The 21479-nt window shown below is 39.8% G+C and overlaps 2 protein-coding genes across 2 annotated transcripts in view; one reads left to right on the top strand and one right to left on the bottom strand.

The window, feature by feature from the left end:
* cxxc4 (CXXC finger 4) overlaps positions 1–3295 on the bottom strand; it is a 49319-nt gene extending 46024 nt beyond the window's left edge. The window contains exon 1 of the mRNA XM_069530644.1: positions 3162–3295. The gene's annotated coding sequence lies outside the window, so the exon portion shown is untranslated. The remainder of the gene's footprint in view (positions 1–3161) is intronic.
* The window catches only part of tet2 (tet methylcytosine dioxygenase 2), a 28333-nt gene that overhangs the window by 1032 nt on the left and 5822 nt on the right, over positions 1–21479 (top strand). Inside the window, exons 2-5 of the mRNA XM_020101295.2 lie at positions 17652–20633; positions 20715–20805; positions 20912–21005; positions 21107–21315. Coding sequence (XP_019956854.2) covers positions 17696–20633; positions 20715–20805; positions 20912–21005; positions 21107–21315 — 3332 coding nt within the window. The 5' untranslated portion in view covers positions 17652–17695. The remainder of the gene's footprint in view (positions 1–17651; positions 20634–20714; positions 20806–20911; positions 21006–21106; positions 21316–21479) is intronic.

The following is a 21479-nucleotide window of genomic DNA, read 5'->3' as shown; positions in this document are numbered from 1 at the left end:
AGCCTTCATTGAATATGTTTAGATGAACACAGTAATACCACATTTAGCTTCTTATTTTCACGTCCATAGCCGTGTACGTGTTTGTTTGTGCGGTTCACGAGGGAGACTGTATGTAGGAGAGTAAAAAGTCCAACTAGGACATGTCCAGCAGTGAGTGCACACAGTGTCTGCAGTGGAATAGCTTCTGGCTTTGTGTATCTCTGTGAATCAGCTTTCATTGCTTTCACCACTGAATGACAAGAGGACACAAAAGGCAAATCCCAAGGAGAAGCAAAAGAGAAGAGAATGGTGGTGGCAGAAAGTGGTGAAGGCAGACAAGGTCAGAAAGCTCTGAAGGAGCTGAAACTCAATCCTACCGCACCATTAACTGGGGGAAAAAGAATGGTAATTCTGACTGGCCAAACAACTTCAGCCAAGAGAGCTGCAACAACTTCAACCAATATCACTCAGCAGGGTTGTATATTTAAATGCAGTATAAGCAGTTAAAGGTTACAACTATCAGACTGGTGTGTTATTTTGTTAACAGAGCTATTGGCAAATAGAGCATTGAAAACAATAATGGAGTGATTACAGGGAGATAATCACCTATAGTTGAGTGATTGAGTGCAAATGCTTTGGAAATGCAGTGGTTAATAACATATTTACAACATGTAAATTCATATTAGTTGTAGAACATTTGGTCTTATCTCCAAAGCAATTAGCTAATTTGTTGTTAGTTCTTTTTCCCTGAATTCACTAAATACTACTTATCTGAGTGGCCCATTGGAATATAACAGGTCTATCTCAGGTTTGTGTATTGGGTTTGTGTATTGTCCTGACTGTAGTTGTAATGTTCCAACAGCATGGCCTCAGGTAAAAAAGCAAAGTAAAGGCATGCCTGGAGGGTGGAGAATAATGACCCACCTTTAATTGGGCTCAGTTTAACAGTCTGGCCAGAGGAGTGATGCAGGACTTTAGTTTTACTTAAAGTTCACGACGTTTTCTGAAAGTTCAAGGAAAGACAGTCATACTGAAAAAAGTAGCAGTTAGTTTCTATTAGAGAGAAATGCATGGCTAAATGAACAACAGGGTGGAAGTGCAGTGAAGTCAAAGCTTTAAAGTGAATGACGTAAAGAGGAACCTTGTTTATTTGCCCAAGGTATTCTTTCCACTTTTCTTATCAACCCAACCCCGACCTTAAAATGTATCTGCTTGTTGTGGATAAAAATCCTCATGAACTGTCAGGAAACTTTTGAACCAGCAATGGTTGTGTGGCTCTCTGACGCAATGGCATGACAGTGTTTTGATAACACAAGCATGGTCATTGACTGTAGTGTCAACACGAGTGCTGAAGCAGTGGTGTTCTCCATAGAATCCATAAAGTATGTTGTGACTGGATGAGATCAGGTGATCCACACATTTGTGCATGTGTCTGCATGTGGGTCCCATTGACCCATGGACACTGTTAAGAAATAAGAGATATTAATAAGTCTTATGAGCTGATAAAGTTATATCAGTTGGATTTGTTTGCTTTGTTACTTCAAATTTTAGACAACATTTTTTGGATTTTTTAATAACATAAACCAGCCCACAACAAGGCAGTTCTGTATCATGGACATCGAGTCTCTTTTTGATTTCTTGATTTCTTTTTATCTAATCCTTACGAAGATTGTATGTTACATTCCACTCCATATCAACTGCATAGTTTGGATGGATTGCATCTAACCCAGTTTACTGCATACCAATGAAAGCACATGATTGTCATAGTTTAAATGTACAATTTGTGTTGCCCTTTGTTTGCAGTTGCAGGTTTTATACAAATGCTAATCCTGAGCTGCATAACTTACATGTTATAAAACCGAGAAATAAAACCCCAATCTCACTGGAGAGGTTTTCAAGAGTCTCTGCATGGCTGCTGTTACAGGCACCAGAGCATTAATGGGGCTACAGGGGGCTGAGTGGGGGAAGGGCCAGATAGATCAATCTCATGCACATAGCTTCTCCCATCCATCCCCACCTACAGATAAAGCTGTGCGGTTGGATTGCTCCTTCGTCATGGCCGTAAGTCCCCTTTATGTCACTCCCAGGGGTAAAGACAATATCACCTTTAGGAAGAATGTCCAGTTGCCATAGCGTGCTACAACAATGCTGTCTACTTACAATACCCAAGCCCTTACCCAAGCCCTCACCTCTGACCCTGCTCTGTTCAGCCCACGCATCATATTTCCAGCCAGGGGCAGTTGCACAGAGTAACAGGCCCAGTGGCAGGTTAGACATTTTAGATTGCACTACCTGCTGGTTTGCTGGTTCATAGCTCAGCTGCTTTCCTGAGACAAAATGGCGAGATACTGAGTGTTGTATTGATTTCCTCAATATTGATTTCCCTCTTGTCTGCTATTGGGGGTTGGGTTTTTATTCAATAGAAAGCAGGGGAGGAGCTGCACACCACAATCAGTTTCTGCAATGGAATCTGAGTGTCACTATATTGTCACTATTTTACACACATTTTGTATATTTGTGAGGAATTTACCATCAGCAATGCACAGCTGTGTGTAGTTAATGAATACATAAAGCTGAATGGTGTTAGCCTTATGCATCTTTTTGAAATTTGGGTGAGAGAGTTGAAATGCAGCTATTTTTCAGTTTACTCACCATAATACACATTTTAGGTTATTCAGGCTATATGTATGAAAACAGTTGGAGAGCCTGCTCCTTCGTAACATATGGACTTATTGAGTAAAACAAAGGGATTGAGAGTTATGTGCTTTTTTTCTCTAAAATTAATTGATGTATAAATAGATACATATATACTCAAGGAATTGTGTCAGTAATCAATAAATAATGAATCAGACCGATGCCAAAGCCCAACAAGAGTCTTTCATGAAGGCCCCACCTTGTTAAAAAAAGACTGCTTGGGAATGTTTTTTTGTACGTGACTGGATATGGGAAATAGTAATAATGTTTTTTGCGTCTGAAATACACACACGTTATCAGTAAATGCCTCAGGGTTGGACAAATTGTAAAATCTCAACTATGACTCGTGGCCTTTTTTCACGAGGCTGTGCGTTGATAACCGGCTGATGCGTAATTATGGAGTGAAATTGATAAGGCACTGTTTGAGTGGCACAGGGCTGGAGGGAGTGTTACTGGCCCTGTGAGCGTGTATCGATGTCAGGGTTTACCTCAGGGGTGAGACAGCGAGGGCAGCGACTCAAAAGCTTCCTCCACGTGAGCGCACGCACATGGCCGCTCTGTTTACAAACACTATCCTGGCATTCCGTAGAGAGAGAGGAAAGTGAGATGTTACGTAACCGCCTCAAAGCGAATAGCATCTCTTCCCGCTTCTTGCCACACCGCTCCTCCTACGCTTGGACAATCTTCTTGAGAGCTGTTTTCGCTGGTTCCGGTGCTAGAAGTTAAGATAAAAAAATAAAAAAATTAGAAGCCACGGCCACAACAGCATCTGTGCTCGGAAACGTGTCGAGACTGAGAGTAAGCCTTTTCTTATGTTGATGCCACTTTGATAATGAATAGCTCTCACAAAGGTGAAGGTCTTTAATACTGGCAAATCTGGAAATAAGAAGGGTTGTAAACTTTCTTGTCAAATTACATGATTTTACAACCTTGTTTCACAGTTCTAGCTTTGGGATATGACAACTTAACTACAATATTTGTAAAGTTCCATGAGTAGTTGCAGCATAAAACTACAAGTGTATTGTAAAAACAAACATTTGAATGCATCCAGACAATCATATAGGCACATTTGACTACACAGGGAGTAAACTTGATTTGGCCAAAATTTTGATAACGTTTCCCAAGTCTAGGAATGAAAAATGACTTTTAGCAAAGGAAACTGAAACAAAGCTGGCACTCTAGCTAGTAAGTATGGTGAAAGAAAAAAATCAGTTAACAAGTTGAAGAAGTTGCAGACAAAAGTGATTCACTATAAGGACACGACAAGAGGTGCCTCTTAAAACAAAAGCATGATGGGTGTTGAGATTGCAGTCTTAAACGTAGGCTGTCAAAATGCCTTCCAAATCTTGAAAAGTGACCTAACCTCATGCTAGGATCTAACCTTTATTGTCAAAGATTTCTCAGTTCCACTTAAATCAAACGTCTGACAATGAGGAAACTTTTTTAAGAAGTTACATTTTCAAGCTGCTGAAAGGTTCATTGGCAATAGAATTTGCTTTCAAGACAATAAAGCCTGTCAAAACTCATCTTGATCCAGATGTATATCTGAAAAGCAATTTCAATAGCTAATGCCCCTGTCACATGATATGCAAAGCTCTGTCATAACAGAGCTATCTCAAAGGTGACCACAGTGATCCAAACAACTGCTTCTGAAGGCTGTTGGGCCTTCTCTGAAATGGCTGTCAGATATGGACGATTTTGCTGCTAGGAGCTGTCATTGAAAAGGTTAGGCCCCATGGCCCCCTGTTGTCTACACAAGGAGCACAAAGACAGACAGCTGGTCCTGAATGTCATTGAGAAGCGTAACGCTACCAAAGGCTTTGAATGACATCACTAACTATTTCTGAGGGGGTCAAGTGGCTCAGGTTCAATATTAGGTTTCCTACGTGGAATGCACGAGTGTGGCAGCTGGTGTCCTTCTGAGTCAAACCGCTCAATGACAATCAGGCTGGATTTGTGTCCATATATGAATTTGTCAAGTCCGATTTTAGCTCTCAGTCTGAATGGAGAAAGACTCCTTGCAGGATAATACCCAGCATTCATGCACAATTTACATTCATACAATAGCCTCCCCACTAAAACTAGTCTTAGAAGTAAGGTCAGTGCAAATACACTTGCAGTGAAACACCAATAAGCATGGCAGAATTTCACTATTGTTATTCCTGAAGCTCTGCCATATTTGGATAACATGTTTTGTCTTTAAGGGAAATCTAAAACAATACACAGAATGCAACTACTTGCCGGCAAATTTCAATGGAGCAAGAAGTGCACTCATGGTTTTATACACCCTTACGCTGAAGCCATGAATCACAGAAAATATCCCTCACCCAGGAGGATTTGGGATTTCTATTCAATGAGAGTCACATGACTCCCACTCAGTGGAGGGAAAGACAGCGCTTAGCAACAGCGGCTTAGGTCAGGCTGCTTAGAAACCACTGAGGGAAAAATATCTCCACATTCGCTTTCCAGATGACAAAAGAGGATATAGAAGAAAAGTTGTTCTACGCACTGCTATACTATATTTTTGGCTTCATTTTTGGTAAATAAAAGAAAGAAAATAGAGATTGCCAATCTTGCCTTCACTGTCATGTTGTGTGCCATGTTTTCATTTTCCTTCCTTCAGTATTGAACCTTTGCTTTGCTTACTGTTCACCTTCACTTCCTCTTTAATTAGAAACTGGTTGAGATTTAGATCATGACAACATCAACAGAAAGGGAGAAATTGCCAATTTATGTGCCCATAAGGTGAGCACATGCCACGACTTGCAGGCTGGAGGATGAATTGAAGAAAAATGGCATTCAGTGTGTGTTCATCATTTTGCTTTGTGTATGAAAGGTCCCACTCATGCCAAATTGTAGTGGGTAAGAAAATGAATAAAGAGGAAAGGGTCAATATGTAATAAGTCTCTCATATAACTAGTTCAGCTTAGAGCAACTACATTGTCTTTCTTGGTAAGGCTCAAAACATAAATGCAGAAGCTAAAGACAACATTTCAAGATGTAGAACCTACATTTTAAAAAAATGAGTGAGAAATTAATTTTTTCAGGTTTTGAGGCTCAACACATTTCTAAAATGCTATTTTAAAGATGGATCTACAGAAGTGCAAATGTAGGTTCCTGAATATGTGGCACTATTGATTTACTGGCAAGATCAATGCATAAAGCACATGTGCACACCCCAGCAAAGCAGCCTTCTCTGCAGTCAGCCATGCTGGGGTAATGTTTAGACCAGATGGGCTTTGGAGCGCTCATAAGATGGTCGCCATGGCTACCATGTACTCTGACAGAAATTAACTTTGCTCTGCACACAGTTCATCAAGTTAGTGGGATATATTGACTGTTGCGTAGGCAAAGGATTGAAGGGCAAAAGAGACATGCAGATTGGAAGGAAAAGTGCAGAACTGTGTGGGGTTGGGGATAGGTTAGTGGGTTTGTATGCTCAGAAGCACATTTATTCATTAGAGTCTCTATGTGATGCAGCTTGAAGACACAGAAAGGGGATTAGTCTCTGTGCACAACCTTTGCATAGTGTGCCTCAAAGTTAGTCAGGGTTTCTTCCAGGCTGTGCTGATTAAACAGGACAAACCACAACTACCAGATTAGATCAGGCGGTTAGATTTGTCAGATTTACTTTCAAGAGTGACCTCTTCTTGAAAACCTAGTTACATCAGTTGCTTCATATTTGGAGGAATGGCTGATGAGTAATAGATATGATCTGTGACACTGTGGCCCAGAGGTTGGACAAAGTTATTGTTTGGCAACTTAAGTCTCAAGTCCACCTCATGGTTTTTGTATGCAAATAAGATCTTGTGTGCCATACTGCCACTTAGTAACATGAGGTAAGTTCTTAGTTCATGATTCTCTACTGCACCTTGATTAGATGCTGCAGTTAATCATTGAATAGTAGGGAACTAAGTGTCAACTGGCTAGGATTGAACAATTTAAATGGCAGTGCTCTTAGGAAATGAAATGATACATTCACACTTTTAAAATAATGCAGACAACCCTGTTCATCTCTGGGTTTAGTGTAAGGAATTGAAAGTATTATCAAGACAAAAGGCCCAAATCTAAGTGAAGGCAGCAATGATTGGTGTTGAAGTCCAAGAGTTGCAAGTTGTTGTTTTTTTGGTCAACTTTAGAGTACAATTATCACATTTATGACATGAGTCTGACTTGAGTCAAAGCCATGTGATTTGAGAGCACACCTCTTTTTTGGCCTGTTAAGAGCAATTACTTGGGCAGTTTGACCACCGTTTGTTTGTCAGCAGGATTCCTCAAAAACGACAGAGTAGATTCCATGAAATTCAGTTGAAGGATGGGACATGGACCAAAAAAAACAACCTCCATCGAGTTTTGGCACACATTCTGACATGGGGTGGATCCAGGAATATAAGGCATTTTTTAAATTATCCCCAGTTTCCCAGAGACTAAGGCATCCTGATTAAAAACAATCCTGCATATTTTGAGGACTGACATCTATAACTTCGCAATTTGGAATGAATGGGCTTTGGTGGAGTTATGTGTTAAAGAGTTATGCTTAATTAAAGACATAAATTAGTCTCTCAGTAGTCCTTTTAGTAGCTGTTTCAGAAGAACGAAAGTGCTGAACAGATCAGAGTGATTCAAGTAGACCAGGTTTAAAAGAACAGTAGTATGTGCAAGGATAATGTTTTGTGTGCGATTGTTGTGTGAGCGGTTATTCCAGAACACTTGCATAACAGGTTGTATCAGATATGTACAGAGGCGTGGTTTATTCCTGTCAACAAAGACTGTTGAGTTATTCATACAAATATAATCTACAAAAGCTTAAATTCCATCTCACCTTTGCCATTAAAATATGCTCAAACCTCATGAATCCTCAGACATTCAAGGCCATAAATCTAAAAGCATAAAAACATGCAATATCTTTAAACTCAATTACATAATAGGCTACAATATATGTACATGTACTAATTATCTGTCAGTCATTTTAACTTGTTCATCCAGTTCAAACAACCTCCAGACAAAGGTTTGTGTGTTAGCCAACATGGTGGATCCACAATATGAACAGTGTCAAGTGACAACTGTTAGCAGTTCAGCCAGTTCAACCTAAGCCATTAAAACTAGACTGACTAAACCAGTCTTGTCCTTGGGTCTTTTAAAGGTTGCCACAAATCACAGACTCCTATTTTCCTCAGACGAGAGCCTTGTGGCTTGTTATGAGTAAATATATTTTATGTCCTGCCTACTGCTTCCTGAGTCCCACAAAGACAAAGCCCACTGAACCCAGCACATCATTATCAAAGTATCTTGGATTAATGTGGACGTTCATCCTAATTATGGCTATGAGCACTTACATATGGTTTATTGTTGGTGCCAGATTCTCCCTCATGTCTTTTCTCTCTGTTAATCCTTGATGTAGGTTCACCAGTCACCCCAAAAAGTGCAGCACTTCATATTATTGTGTCCTTAGACGCAATGCACTTTTCCCTCCAGTTTTGCTTGTGTTTCACTTTGACTATTTCAGCTACAATTTCCACCAGGACATATAAGACAGTTTTCACCAAGCAATATTACTATGTTGTTAAGATACAGCTGTTGGTGATCAAATGTTAAAACTCACAAAACCAAAGCTCTGTGGAGGTAACTGCCCTTGATATTTTCCTTAACATAATATGTAGACTCATATAACATAATAGAAATCAGACTCCAGATGTGTGGCTTAAGATTTCCCTCAAATCCCAAATGCACACAATGAATCCAGAGTTGTTATTGGTTTACGATTAATGAAAAATAAATCAATTCAGTAAACTAATGTTGAGGAGTTCTGAATAGTTCTATAGTTAGTTATTAGATGTCAAAATACAATCAAAGAAGGCAGACAGAGACAAAAAGCCATGCAAGCATAAAGACTGCAGTGGGAATCTCCTCAAGTAGGCCACATCTGTCTTGCATTAGACATAAAGAACAATGTAGATTGTACAGATCCATTTCTCTTATGGAGGGGGAGGAGGCTCTCCAGGGAAGAAATTAGAAACAGAAGTGTACGTCCTCTTTGTTTCTGTGGTAATCTATTAATCTTGTCTTCAGATTCCAAGAGAAAATCAAGAGCATGAGTATAATTTGGAAGTATGTGTGCGCATATAGCACAGAGAACCCAACAACACTTCAGAAAATGAATATGAAGTTGCTGAATGATTTTAATATCACTGATGAAATGTATCCCATTACAATGTAAGGACATTTTCTTATGGATTTAAATTGATAAACTGATAATTGTGGATTAGGATTTCAGAAAAACTAGACTTGGTTTTGAAAAGTACACTGGTCTCATGCTTCTGTATTCCTGGTAATAACCTACACATGTTTCTGCATCTATTCAGTCACAGATACAAAAGATCACAGCACCTTAATGTAAAACAGAGACTGTATGCCCCAAACTTTGGAAAGATAGATCAACCTTCAATTGAGGACAATTAAGGCAATATGTGTATCAAAAACAGCTGGTGAATAACTGTCTACAACAGTGCTATACCTTCACATGTCAGATTACCTTTCAGTCTTAAAGCAATAGTTCACTATGGAAAATGTCTATTCATAGTTTTAAGAGTTAGAGTAGATGGTTGACAACACTCTTAAGTCTGTAAGTCACTAAAGGTAGCGGAAGTTATAAGGCTTATCGTTTCCTCTAGTAAATGTATCTCACTTGTTTAATCTGTACAAAAATAAAAGTTGTAACAAATGGTAATTTGTGGTTTTGTTTGGGTTAGTGCTGAGCTATTACTTGGCTGCAAGATGTAACTTCCTGGAGCAGATTGATATTTTTGGAACAAATGTGAGAGCAGTGTTGTTTTCAACACCAAGCAAACACACTATTTCCCACAACGTCAAACTATTCCTTCAAGGGTAGATTAAAAAGACGTTTCTCTCTGATCTGACAAATGAGGAAATGGTGAGATGGCATAGATCTCCGACCAGTGTGCGTGTGGTCTACTTTTATGGGGTTTTTTGTTCCAGATTTTAACTTTCATGTTGGATTTCGTGAGATATTTCCTGTCAGTGGCTGTTGCTGTAAGAGTGTATAGAGGCCATATGTTGCTATGGTTCTTCACGTGACAGAATTGTAACAAGATAGAGGCACTCAGAAGAAATTTTGATTGGTCAAGTAAATTTGGAGGATTACAGAATCGACTGCAGACACTGGGCGCTTCTGTTTCTTAGCCAGGGTGGAGGGTGTCATATGTTCAGACTGATAGAAAAAAAGGTAGAAAGAGAGCACAAACAAATCACATTGTACGCAGTGCATGAGTGTGACATGTGGCATACTGTAGTCACAAGTGTTAGGTGGCCTGACTGCAAGAATCTGCACGATGCAGAAGATGAATGAACAACTGCCCTTCTGTGCCTGATAAGGTTTAAACCGTCAGTACCAACACAAGCTACCAACTCTTTACTTCACATTGTGCTTTATGATGTGGTGTCTTGCAACCTTCCAGACTTTGCAGTCCACCCCCTTAACTTTTCCCCTAAAACTCTCTCCATTGGAGTGAACCCCCTCAGTTCATATGCTAGCCATATGTCATGAGTTGTCATAATTCAAATTCTACACAGATGCTTGAAAGGATAATCAAACACTGCCTTAAATCAGGCAAATGTGTAAGACAAAGAGCCTCTTGTCATTGTCAAAAGGTGTTTCAGGCTGTTAAATGGTTTGGTGTCAAAAACTGGACTAATCATACATAGTTTGAAGTTATGGTAGCAGAAAGTGGTAGGAACAGAAATTCAGTGTAGGATTTTAAAATGGTTGTGAAGTGGCTGTGCAGTGTTTTTGAGCCTACATTGCTGCTGTTTACACAGCCAGCTGGAATGCAGAGTTGTGTATATGTTGTCACAGGTCATGAGGTTTGCGGAGCAGCGAATCCAGCTTTATATTTTACTGGAGGGATTTAAACACTGCAGAATGCAAGTCATCTGACCTAATTAGACTGGTAGGGGTTTCCAAGGGTAAGGTTTCACTCGTAGCTCTGTTGCTTGCAGTCCGGACTGTCTAACTTCAGTCTGTCAGCATATTACATTACATTACTGTATTACCAAACAAGGACTTGTTTAACCTCCATTACCTTTTCCATAAAGATGTATCTTTATTTTTATGTTTTGAGCAAGATGTGAGAGGTTAGTTCATCTCTAAAATGATATGAAAGGGATTTTAGTAAATTTCACAGTGGCTCCAATTAGGCTTATAGTTTTTTGTTTGTCATATTTCAATTTCCACTATGTTGAAATATTTAGAACCACTTCCTTTTTTTACTTTTGTTGGGACATGAAATGCAATAGAGGCATACAGAAATAACAAAAACATACCAAACGAAATTATCCTTGATTTAATAGTTCCTTCCAAGATAATGGCATTTTATTACAGATTATTACTTTCATATAAATTGTATTAAAGTGAGTTATTATTAAATCAATATCATAACTGGATTTTTCTTTGGATCAGTATAATACCGATACTATCAGGGTTTTTTTTTTTATGAAAACAATTTTAATACTTGGCCTTAATACAAGAGTTAGCAATGCTGTGGAATCAGTGGCTAAATGCTAGCAAACTAGCTGAGAATAGCATGTGATAGTTACTGTTGACTTGATATTAGAAATGAATAAACTGCTGGCACTGACTGCTAACAGTCCAAGCTGGGTGAATGTTATATAGTATGTGTTAATGTAGTTCTATGGGTCAGTACAAACTTGTAGATATTAAGTTACAGTTCATTAAAGTTATAATATTCAGTCAAATTATTTTAATAACTTTGTTGTGACCCACTTCTTATATGTTTTACTTTGGCTGTGAAAATGTATAGTCTCTGGACTGGATGCCTGCTCCATGTTCTTATCTTTCAAACAGGAAAATGCAAATGGGCCCATTTCAGCAAAGAAAAGGAAATGTTCACTTGAGAGTATGGCTTATTCTTGAGTCTATTCTGCAAAACAGGGGCGTGCCTTGGCAAGTGTGTGTTTGATTTACAGGGCTGCTCTACATCTCCCCTTCTCTCTCTCTCTTCAACAGCAGGGCTCTTTGGCCCAGCTGCCTAGGCCTCAACCTGAAAGTGCAGAGACCTGAGTCTCCCAGCAGCTGTCGTTAGTGGTGAATGTCACATACGGCTGCCAAGTCACGCCAAATAGACCCCATCTACTATGGCAGCTCTCATATTTCACTGGCTCTAGCTGGGAATAACAAAAACACAGTGTGTGTCCAGTGGATTAAACTTTGTTACATATGATAAAGCTGTACGCTAGTGGAGGAGATAGGGATAGATATCCATAATACCTATGATTTGTAGTTGATTCTTTACAACCTTGTATTGAAAAGAACTGAATATTTGAACCAGTCAATGGACATACTGAAACATGTTGTGTACTCTTGTGTTTGGTAGAGCAAAGCTATATTAAAAGACAATTGTTAAAATAATACTCCACTGTCATGTGCAGTAACTACTGCCGTTAAATGACTCTTGTGCAAACTGTTTCCATTGTTTTACAACACTGATCACACTGTGCTCAAGAGTCCATCCTTGCCCCCAGGCTTCAAAGCACTAAAGCAACCGACCCTCCATAAATCCCAACAAATACATAGCAGCATAGGCTGTAACTATAGGCCAATGACTGTCTAGATTTCTACAACAGCACTTAGCAGCCAGGTTCATAACTGCACGGACTATTATGATGGACTGAACAGGAAGGAAGTAGATGAATGGCAGGAGTACAGAAGAATCTGAAATGTAATTACAGGGCAGAGACCTGGAGGTGAGGCTCTGTGAGAGGGAGAGAGAGGGAAACCAAACAACAGCATACAGAGACAAAGAAACTGACATCTGGAGGGAAAGGAAGCTTTGGTGGGAATTCAGTTCAAGCCAAACAAGCCGAGTTATATCATGAACTGAAACACAGTGCTCATTTCCCTGATGGACATTATCTACTTGCAAGAAAACCAAAATAGATCAAAGCCTCATAACTTCTAGCAGGCATACCCTCTACCGTCATAACAACACAGTGCCTCTGGTTTAGTTTGCTGCTCTACTTCCAGAGCAAAAATAGACCTCCCTGTGAATCTAATAAATAATGAAGAGAATGCAGCCACTACTCCAAATGTCTCAAAGCAAGCACCTTCAAAGCTGGACTTACAATGTTGCATAATTGGTGTGAGTGTTTGTATGTTTGTAGGTGTACAGGCTCACGCACGCTCAGCTGGGATCTCTGGCTTTGTTCTGGGTTTGCAAAGATTTTTTTTGTTGGCAGTGTGGGTGTATCCAACTGTGACAAGCTGCTTGGCTCCGTTCAGTCCTTTGTAAAACCTGGAGTGTCCCTTAGGAATGGAGCTGCACTGAGAACAGCTTAGCACTGGTTTTCACCTCTTGACTTAGTTACTGATTTGCAGACTGCACTGAGGGCCAGACAAAACAAAAGAGTAGTCACATGGGGTCGGGAAGTGGTATTCACTCGCTTATCTCATTGTTACATTTTAAGGGATCATGCTTTTCACGTGACAGAGTGCAAAAAAGGTGGGAGTATCAGCTTGCACCTTTTTCTCAAAGCAAATCAAGTTGGAATAATGTTCAAAAAATGAGTAAAGTTCATGAGAAAATTACAAATACAAAAAAAATGTCCTACTTTGCCAAAGTTGTGAAGTGGGTTGATATTCAGAATGTAACATCACATTTATTTGACCATCCAGTTCAGACACGGCTGTATAAGGATTTCTTTGGTCTACTGAAGAAATTAAATGCTTGTTTGAAATTTAATTAACTATACAGTCACATCTCAACAATGCCTCTTTTATAGAGTGAAAATATAGAAACAACATAATTGAGAGTTTTTAAATTTAAAAGTATACTCAGGGACGGTACTAAACAGGTGTACTCAATATGAAAACACCCTCAGTTAATATTTAAGCAGAAATTATCCTGATAGAAAGGTTGGCCAATGAAAAACTTGTTAATCATTGTCAGTCACTTTTCTTGGTCTGTTAAGAGCATCCATATCGATTGAGTTTGTTAAAATAAGCACAATGCACCTACGCTCTTCAATAAACTCAGAGTTTGGTCAAAATAACCACATCTTTTTTTCAAGGGGTTATACAGAAACAAATTTCAATCCAAACAGCACATTTTAGAGGAACTGCTGCAAATGAAAATGTCTGAATGTCTGTATGAATAAATATGCCTTCTGGATGCAAACACCATTTTTCAATCCTCCAATGTATTCACAGTTTATGTATTCTCATTTGTCAAAATAACACATTTCAATTGTAATACCTTTAACATAATCCTAAAGAGGCTCTGTGTCACTTCTGATTATAATGCTGGTGGTTGGATCCCGTTGTGACATTTTACATCCGTCTGTGTCTGACAGAAGCAAAAAGGAGATTAAGTTTGCAACTTGTTGCCCGAGCAGCTCATGAAATTCAGGTTCCAGTACTGTCTCAATATAACTTTATATATATATATATATATAACTGATATCTGAAGACTTATGTATCATTCATATTTCATAAATACAGCTTATTTTATAGTTGTAATTTTGATGGAATAGTTAGACCCACAGTCATTGACCATAGATTTGTATTTCATAACAAAAACAGATATTCTCTAAAAAGAAATTACACTGGTGCATTTAGGGGCAATTTTTAAGAACTTTCTCACTTTTATCTTTATTATGACAAACAGAAACAATAACATACATGTTTAAATCAGTAGAAGATATAATGAATGTTTTATCTGTTTTGTTATACATCTGTTTAATGCTAAATGCATGATAGCTCCATTAAAGTGATGTGTTAACCGCTGTTGGATTCTCCATTTTTTGATTTAGACATTTCTCTTATATTCTCTGTTTTGACAACCTTTCTGATTGCATAGGTTAATAAGCATTTTTTAAATACTAAACATTAATATTTGGGGTGAAAGATGCGCACACTTTACTCACTGCAGATGGAACAACACCTTTCGGAAAATTTTCTCAAACGCTTGACCTGCGAGCTGTCTTTGTTTTCACTTTGCAGTTTCTCTCTTCCACCTGCTAACAGGCAGCTGGCCTCTCTGTTGTGACAACGGTGGGAGCTTCCAGACACCCTTGTAACAGCTTGGCTCGTTAGTGGGAGATTTAGCACTCTAACTTTGGGGGTTTGGAGGGCTGCTAATGTCCTGGAGGGGTGATTGAAAAAGGGAAGGAGATCATTATGTTGACCAGCTCGCCTGGGCAGAGCTTAGCCTGACAGTTTTCTGTGTAGATGGTCGCGATCCAGATGGTCGAGGGGGCTACAATTGCATAGGAGTGATTTTTTTTTTGGTCCAAGTATGTTCAAATATTTTATGAAATGAAAACTTTTCAAAAGTAAATAGCCCAAAAATGAATTTCTCTGCTGCAGGTGGTTCATTTCAAGACCTTCAATAAACCCTAATATACGTGTGGTTTTAAATATTTGAAACATATTTCTTTAACCAACATTACCTATCCTAGTAAAATCCTACCTTTGTTTACATTCCTAAAGTACTATAAAGTGCATGCATTTTAGGGATATTTTCAAAATAGGTTATCAAGCTTGGCTTAGATAAAACATGTCCTTCGAAAAAACAGCTCTTTTGCCAGAATCATAAGCAGCAATAACTGGTTCCAGATGTGACAATCAGGCTCAGTGATGGATTATGCCTCAGTCAGTGCCTATAGTGATCTTATAGGTGGTTTATATTAGAAGAACTTTTATGGGAATCTAAAGCTGGATACAATTATGTTTTCAAAGGTGGTGTAGCACTTTGACCATAGCGGCCGGCCATTGTGACCCAAGGCTTCACTAAAGGCTCCAAAGACATTATTTACTTTCTAATTATATAAAAAATGCTTAGCTGAGTTGTATTTTAGGAACAATTATTTTTTGCTGGAAAACTTAGTTATAACCACTTTTTTACATAATATACTGGCCCAAGTCTTAGAGATTCTTTTTTTTTTACTTGGTGAAACCTGAATTTCTTTGAGTAAGGCAGCCCCATACTACATTTGATATAGTGATTACCACAAAACCTAAATGGAAAATATTTTTTAAAGACAGTGGAGAGAGTTGAAATCAGGTAAATACATTTAAGCAGTATACTGTCCGGCATATAAATATATAAGTATAAAAGCATCTGAAGAACAGGAGAAAGTGAAGTCCAACTAATTTGAATAACAGGTTTGTGACGTATACTGATTAAGATCCTAACTCCCTTCATCTCCTGCAAACCATGAATCTGAAGTATCAGTACCATCAGTTGCTATCTTCTGTCAGCCACCTTTAATGCCCAACACTAACTCTTTTACTTTAACACTTAATTATTCTGGGCCCCCTCTTGGTGATCATCAGCTGCCCATTCCTTCAGCATCTGCAGGGAGTTGCTCATAATTATGATGGATTAGACTGCAGCTCTTTGTGCCTGTGCACTGCAATTGTTTTGCAGATGCTGCGGATGTGACATGCATTAACAATGGAGGGCGGCAGAGAGAAATCAATATTCTACTGGAATCACTGGAATCTATTTGCCTTTGGCAGAGAGCACAGGGAAAACAAAATGAAACCATAAGCTCAGTTTGCTACTTAACCCTCTGAAGAAAATTGTATTGTATTATAGAAACTAAAAGCTAGCTCTCTTTAAGCTTTATTTTAATGCATATTTACAAAGGTAAAAATATAATTTTATGAAGATTTTGTGCATCATGTGTAATAATGATAATTTGATGATATGCTAATAATAATTTTCTAGACATAAGGAATAATTTTTGTTACGTGAGACATAAGCTCACATTTTGCAACCAAACCCTTATTTTGAGTTATGTTGGTCTATCAGACATTGGGGTGAGTTAAGATTCTGTAGTCATAACTTCATTACCCAAAGCTTATAATTAGTGTATGGCCTTTAACAAAGGCCTCAAATTTGAGAACTGAATTGTATTTGCAAATCTGACATTACAATGAGGCTAGGGTGAGGAATACAACAACAGAACAGCTGACGAGCAGCCAGTTCCTCCTTCCATCTACCATCTGTGACTTTAACCTTACGTCCACCAGTCTTCAATCAACCATTCTTATTTTTTGTTTAATTTATTGTGTCTTCGGGTACTATAACAACTGAATCAATTTCAGAAAAATGGTCTTTCGTTAAAAATTTAATCCATATCCCAGTGAAATATTCCACATCCCCTGTCCTGGATCATTTATGTTCATTTTAAATTGAGCATTCTTTTTTCTATTTCCTCATATAACACATTCCTTGTGCTTCTTTTTAGAATAAGTGCCACTGTCTACTAATATTGTGAGTGCAACAAAGATGGATAGACTGTACGCTTAGGCTTGTGATTATTTTTATGAGACTGTTTGATGAACGTTTTAGCAAACGAAAGAAAAGCAGGAGAGTAATGGCAATTCCCTAATATTTCCAAATTGTTTAAATCTATTGAACACTTGGTGGGGGACAGTAAGGATTTTGGCTGTTGTATTTATAGAATTAATATACCCTCACTAAGGCCACATTCAAACTAAGGTGTTTATCAGCAGAATGTGATTAACAATTATGAAATCTGTGTAGTTGGTGTTTAAGGACTAAAAAGGTGGGGCTTCCTGAAAAAATATATCTGAACTTTCATTTACAGAGAGAAATCACAATTTAATAGACGAAGAATCTTAATAATGTTTGACAATATTTTAGATTAGTTTTCGCTTCACAACATTAAATCCCTACAGACAAATCTAATTTACATTTACATAGCTACATAAAACATAATCCTGTATCAAATGTATTACTAGAGGTTTGTTATTGATGGGTGTGGTTCACTTGAGTTGTTGGAAGTAAATCAAACCTTTATCCTATGTGTTATAATGGCTATGCAGCATCGCAAATTGACTGTATGAAATTTTGCTAATTTCTGCTTGAACAATGAAATAACTAAATATGTATCTCCTACATTGTGCCTTGCAGGACAGACAGAGGGCAGCCCTGTGGATGGACTCTGAGCAGGCCAGATGGAAACAAAACAGGCCAGACATGAGGCAGAAGAAAGTCTGATATTAGCACAATTTGGCCAATCTCGAAACATCTCCCACAAATTACAGAATGGAGATCAGTCTTCAGAGGGAGATTCTCTGCAGAACACTGGGGATACAAACTGGAACCATTTCAAGTCTAATACAGGTGCCAACTCCATGAAGAGGCACAGAGAGAATTGCAACAGCCCGGCTTCAGGACAAGGGCTATTTGATCAAGGAGCCTACATGATGAATGGAGAATTGATAAATGGAGAGTTGAAGCATGCGCTCACTGAGCAATCCTTACTGGTCCACCAGACCAAAAAGCTTAAAGTAGACACTGAGATTCAAGGAAATGATGACTCTAGTTTGTTAGGAAACTTTCCTGAGTTGACAAAGGCAACAGATTTTGAATGCAAGGCCCCACATAAAGAGGTTAAGTTGGACAAGAGGAACTGTAATTTTCCAAACGGTGATATCTTCTGTCTACCAAGGAATAAACAAGTTTCAATTCCAAATGGTGCTGTATCTCCCCCCTCAACCATAGAGAGCACTCCAGGTGACCTTTTAGAGAAAACTTTGTCTCAGTATTATCCTGAGCAAGTTTCAATTGCACAACAAACATCTGGGTCAAACCTTGATTCCGTCAATGGTTCACTGACAAACAAGATGCCCAGTAATGGTGCTCAACACCCCTCTTTAACCTCAGGGTTGCCCAATTCAGCCCAAATGCCTGACTCACAGCAGCAGCAGCCTGGAGCATCTGGCAGTGCTGAAGGAACTAAAAATTACAACTCTGTCAACTATGTAGTGAATGGATACTCAGACAGTTTTGGAGCAGAACGCCAACAGCAGCAGCATCAGCAGAGGCCATCTTCTTACTCTGGTCAGGAGCTGCCTCTAGGTCAGCTACCTGGTATGATGTCCCCTACAAATACTGCCAACAGCTCACAACAACATCCAAATGGCCCACAGTGTTACCCAGATGACACAAATCCTCAAGGTATATATGTGAAAGCCAACCAGGAGTTTACCCAGAACTCTTTTCTGGAATGCAGTGCTCCTCTACAGACACCAGAGGAGGGTAGATATGACCCTTTTCCTAGCTCTGGGATAGACAAGATCGGACAAAGTGAGGGACCCAGGGCTGCTCAGCATCAGCACCATGGAACTGATGGGGGCCATCAGTTCAGAATTCAACCCCAGGACTTTAAACAAAATGCTGAGAAGCCACATAGAGATGATAGTATGGGACCCATGGGGCCCGGTCTCCAGCAGCCATGTCATCCTGGATTAGAAAATGGGATGGAGAACACATCGTCTAAGCAGAGAGCTAACTTATCATGTCCGACCCCCAACCAGAGGGGCTGGATAGAGCTGAACTCTTCACATTCCCCCCAGCAATCTCGAAATGGCCCGTCTCCCCAGGCTCAAGAGCAGGATATGTGGAGGGGCTACTCTGCTAAGCCTCAGTCAGAGCAGCAGGCAGCTAACCACCAGATTCACAGCCAGATGTTGGAGATGAATCCACGGCAAGGATTCCAGACACAGGGAGTTTTCAGAGATAGCAGTCAGGGGTCTAACAGCTTCCAGCAGCAACAGCATGACTGTCTCCCAGCCCAAACTCACTGTGTGTCAGCCCAGCTCAACACTGCCCCTGAGTGTCAGCAATCAAATGCTAAAGCACCTCAAATGCAGCAACCCCAGAAAAGGCCTGAGCACCATAACTTCCCCCCAAATCGTCAAGCAGACAGCCACTACCACACCCAGATGCAGTCAGAGCACTTATGTGAAGACCCTGACCTGCAGGATATACTGTCGCCTGGGCTTTTAACAACAAAGCAACAACAGCACTGTCATCTTCAGCGTCCATTGTCCCACCCACCACAATTTGAGGGGCAACTAAAGTCTACCAATTACAGACCTCACAGTCAGCCTCCTCCAGGTCAACAGCAGCTTCAACCCAACCAGCCACTTACAAACATTTCTGCTCAACCCAACAACCAACATAATCAGCACACTGACCATGCAACATTCAGTTACAATAACTCAACAGAAATCCAACAATTACAACATCAAATGCAATATCCACCAAACTCAGGCAGCAGTAACCTCAAGCAATTTCAACCACAGCAGCCTAACAACCACTGCCACCAGCCAAACCACACAGACTTCCCCCAGACCTCTACACAGTCACAACCTCACTTACCACAAGGTGCATTAAACCAACAGGTATCAACACAAATGTATCCTAAAACTGAACAGCAGCTGCAGACATCATGTGCTCAGTTCCAACAGGGACCTCGTTTACCTCTGGGACCTGTGAGTCCCCAAGGAGACTTTCAGAGGCACGCAGCCCTGCGTATGCACCTGTTACAAAGGCAGGAGCGTCAGGGCCCTGCTCATCCTCCGCAGAGCCCTACTGACCACAAAAACAGCTTCAGGGCTGTGAAAATGGAAAACAGAACCAGATTTGAGCTTCCTTGTTCACAGCAGCAGGAGCAGCAGTTACAGATGCGAGAGGCAGGAATAGGTGGAATACAAGTCAAGCAGGAAAATCAACAATCCCAGTGTGTTCAGAGCAAGAGGCAGGGAAGCATCTTAGCCTCTATGGAACAAAGTCTGAGGCAGTACCAGCTTTCACCTGTGTTTGAGAAGAAATCCCTTGTCATCAATCCAGCAAACAAAGTCAAAGTGGAATCTTCTGGGTCTGTCACAGTCCTGTCAACAAACACTGACCTGAGTGGAGTTGAATCATATTCAGCTACCTCAGCCACAGCAGCTCTAAAAAAACCACCTGATTCCACTCCTAAGAAGGAACACCTCCTACAAAGCTTTATGGACTCACCTATGAAGCTGCTGGATACACCTATAAAGAATCTACTGGATACCCCTGTGAAAACACAATATGATATTGCATCCTGTCACTGTGTTGGTAAGTTTCATTATGTTTGTTTTTAAAAATATTTGATCAGTTGGTGTGTAAATATGAATGCATGTTTCTTTATGATCTTAGAACAAATCAGTGAGAAGGATGAAGGCCCATACTACACTCACCTGGGATCAGCACCCAGTGTTCCTGGTATACGGGTGATGATGGAGAAAAGGTTAGCTGCAAAATTGACCCCTTGAAAAAATGTTAATCGTGTGTTTTATAACCACTGGGCATTATTGTTCCTGTATTAACTTTAATGCCCATATTCTTCTTTGAAGATCTGGTCTCACTGGTAGCGCACTCAGGATTGAGAAAGTAATATATACTGGCAAGGAAGGAAAAAGTACACAGGGGTGCCCCATAGCCAAATGGGTAAGAACTGATTGTATATTTCTTTCGAGAAGTAAGTCAGCTCTCATGTATTTGCCTCAAATACCTGCACATGCACATATTCAAATACCAATCTGTTTCAGGTAATTCGTCGGTCCAGTGTAGAGGAAAAGCTACTGGTGCTGGTGCGGGAACGTTCTGGTCACAAATGTGAGACAGCCTGCATCATTGTGGTAATCCTGGTCTGGGAGGGCATCTTACCCAGCATAGCTGACCGCCTCTACCTCGAGCTGAGTGAAACTCTAAAAAAGCATGGAGCCCTCACCCAGAGACGCTGTGCTCTCAATGAGGAGTAAGTAATAGCACTAATCTGGCCGAGTGGGCTACATTTAGATGACTGTTATCATTATACAACAGATTTTAAATCACTGTTTCAAATATACATGTTCCATGTACTAAAGACTTTTAGCTTTTGAAAGGGTACCAATTCCCTGTTTGATCCTCACTCACCACTTT

The sequence above is a fragment of the Paralichthys olivaceus genome, chromosome 8, assembly GCF_024713975.1.
Source record: "Paralichthys olivaceus isolate ysfri-2021 chromosome 8, ASM2471397v2, whole genome shotgun sequence".
Classification (NCBI taxonomy): domain Eukaryota; kingdom Metazoa; phylum Chordata; class Actinopteri; order Pleuronectiformes; family Paralichthyidae; genus Paralichthys; species Paralichthys olivaceus.
The sequence above is the reverse complement of the archived record's forward strand: the minus strand, read 5'-3'. Positions and strand labels throughout refer to the sequence as shown.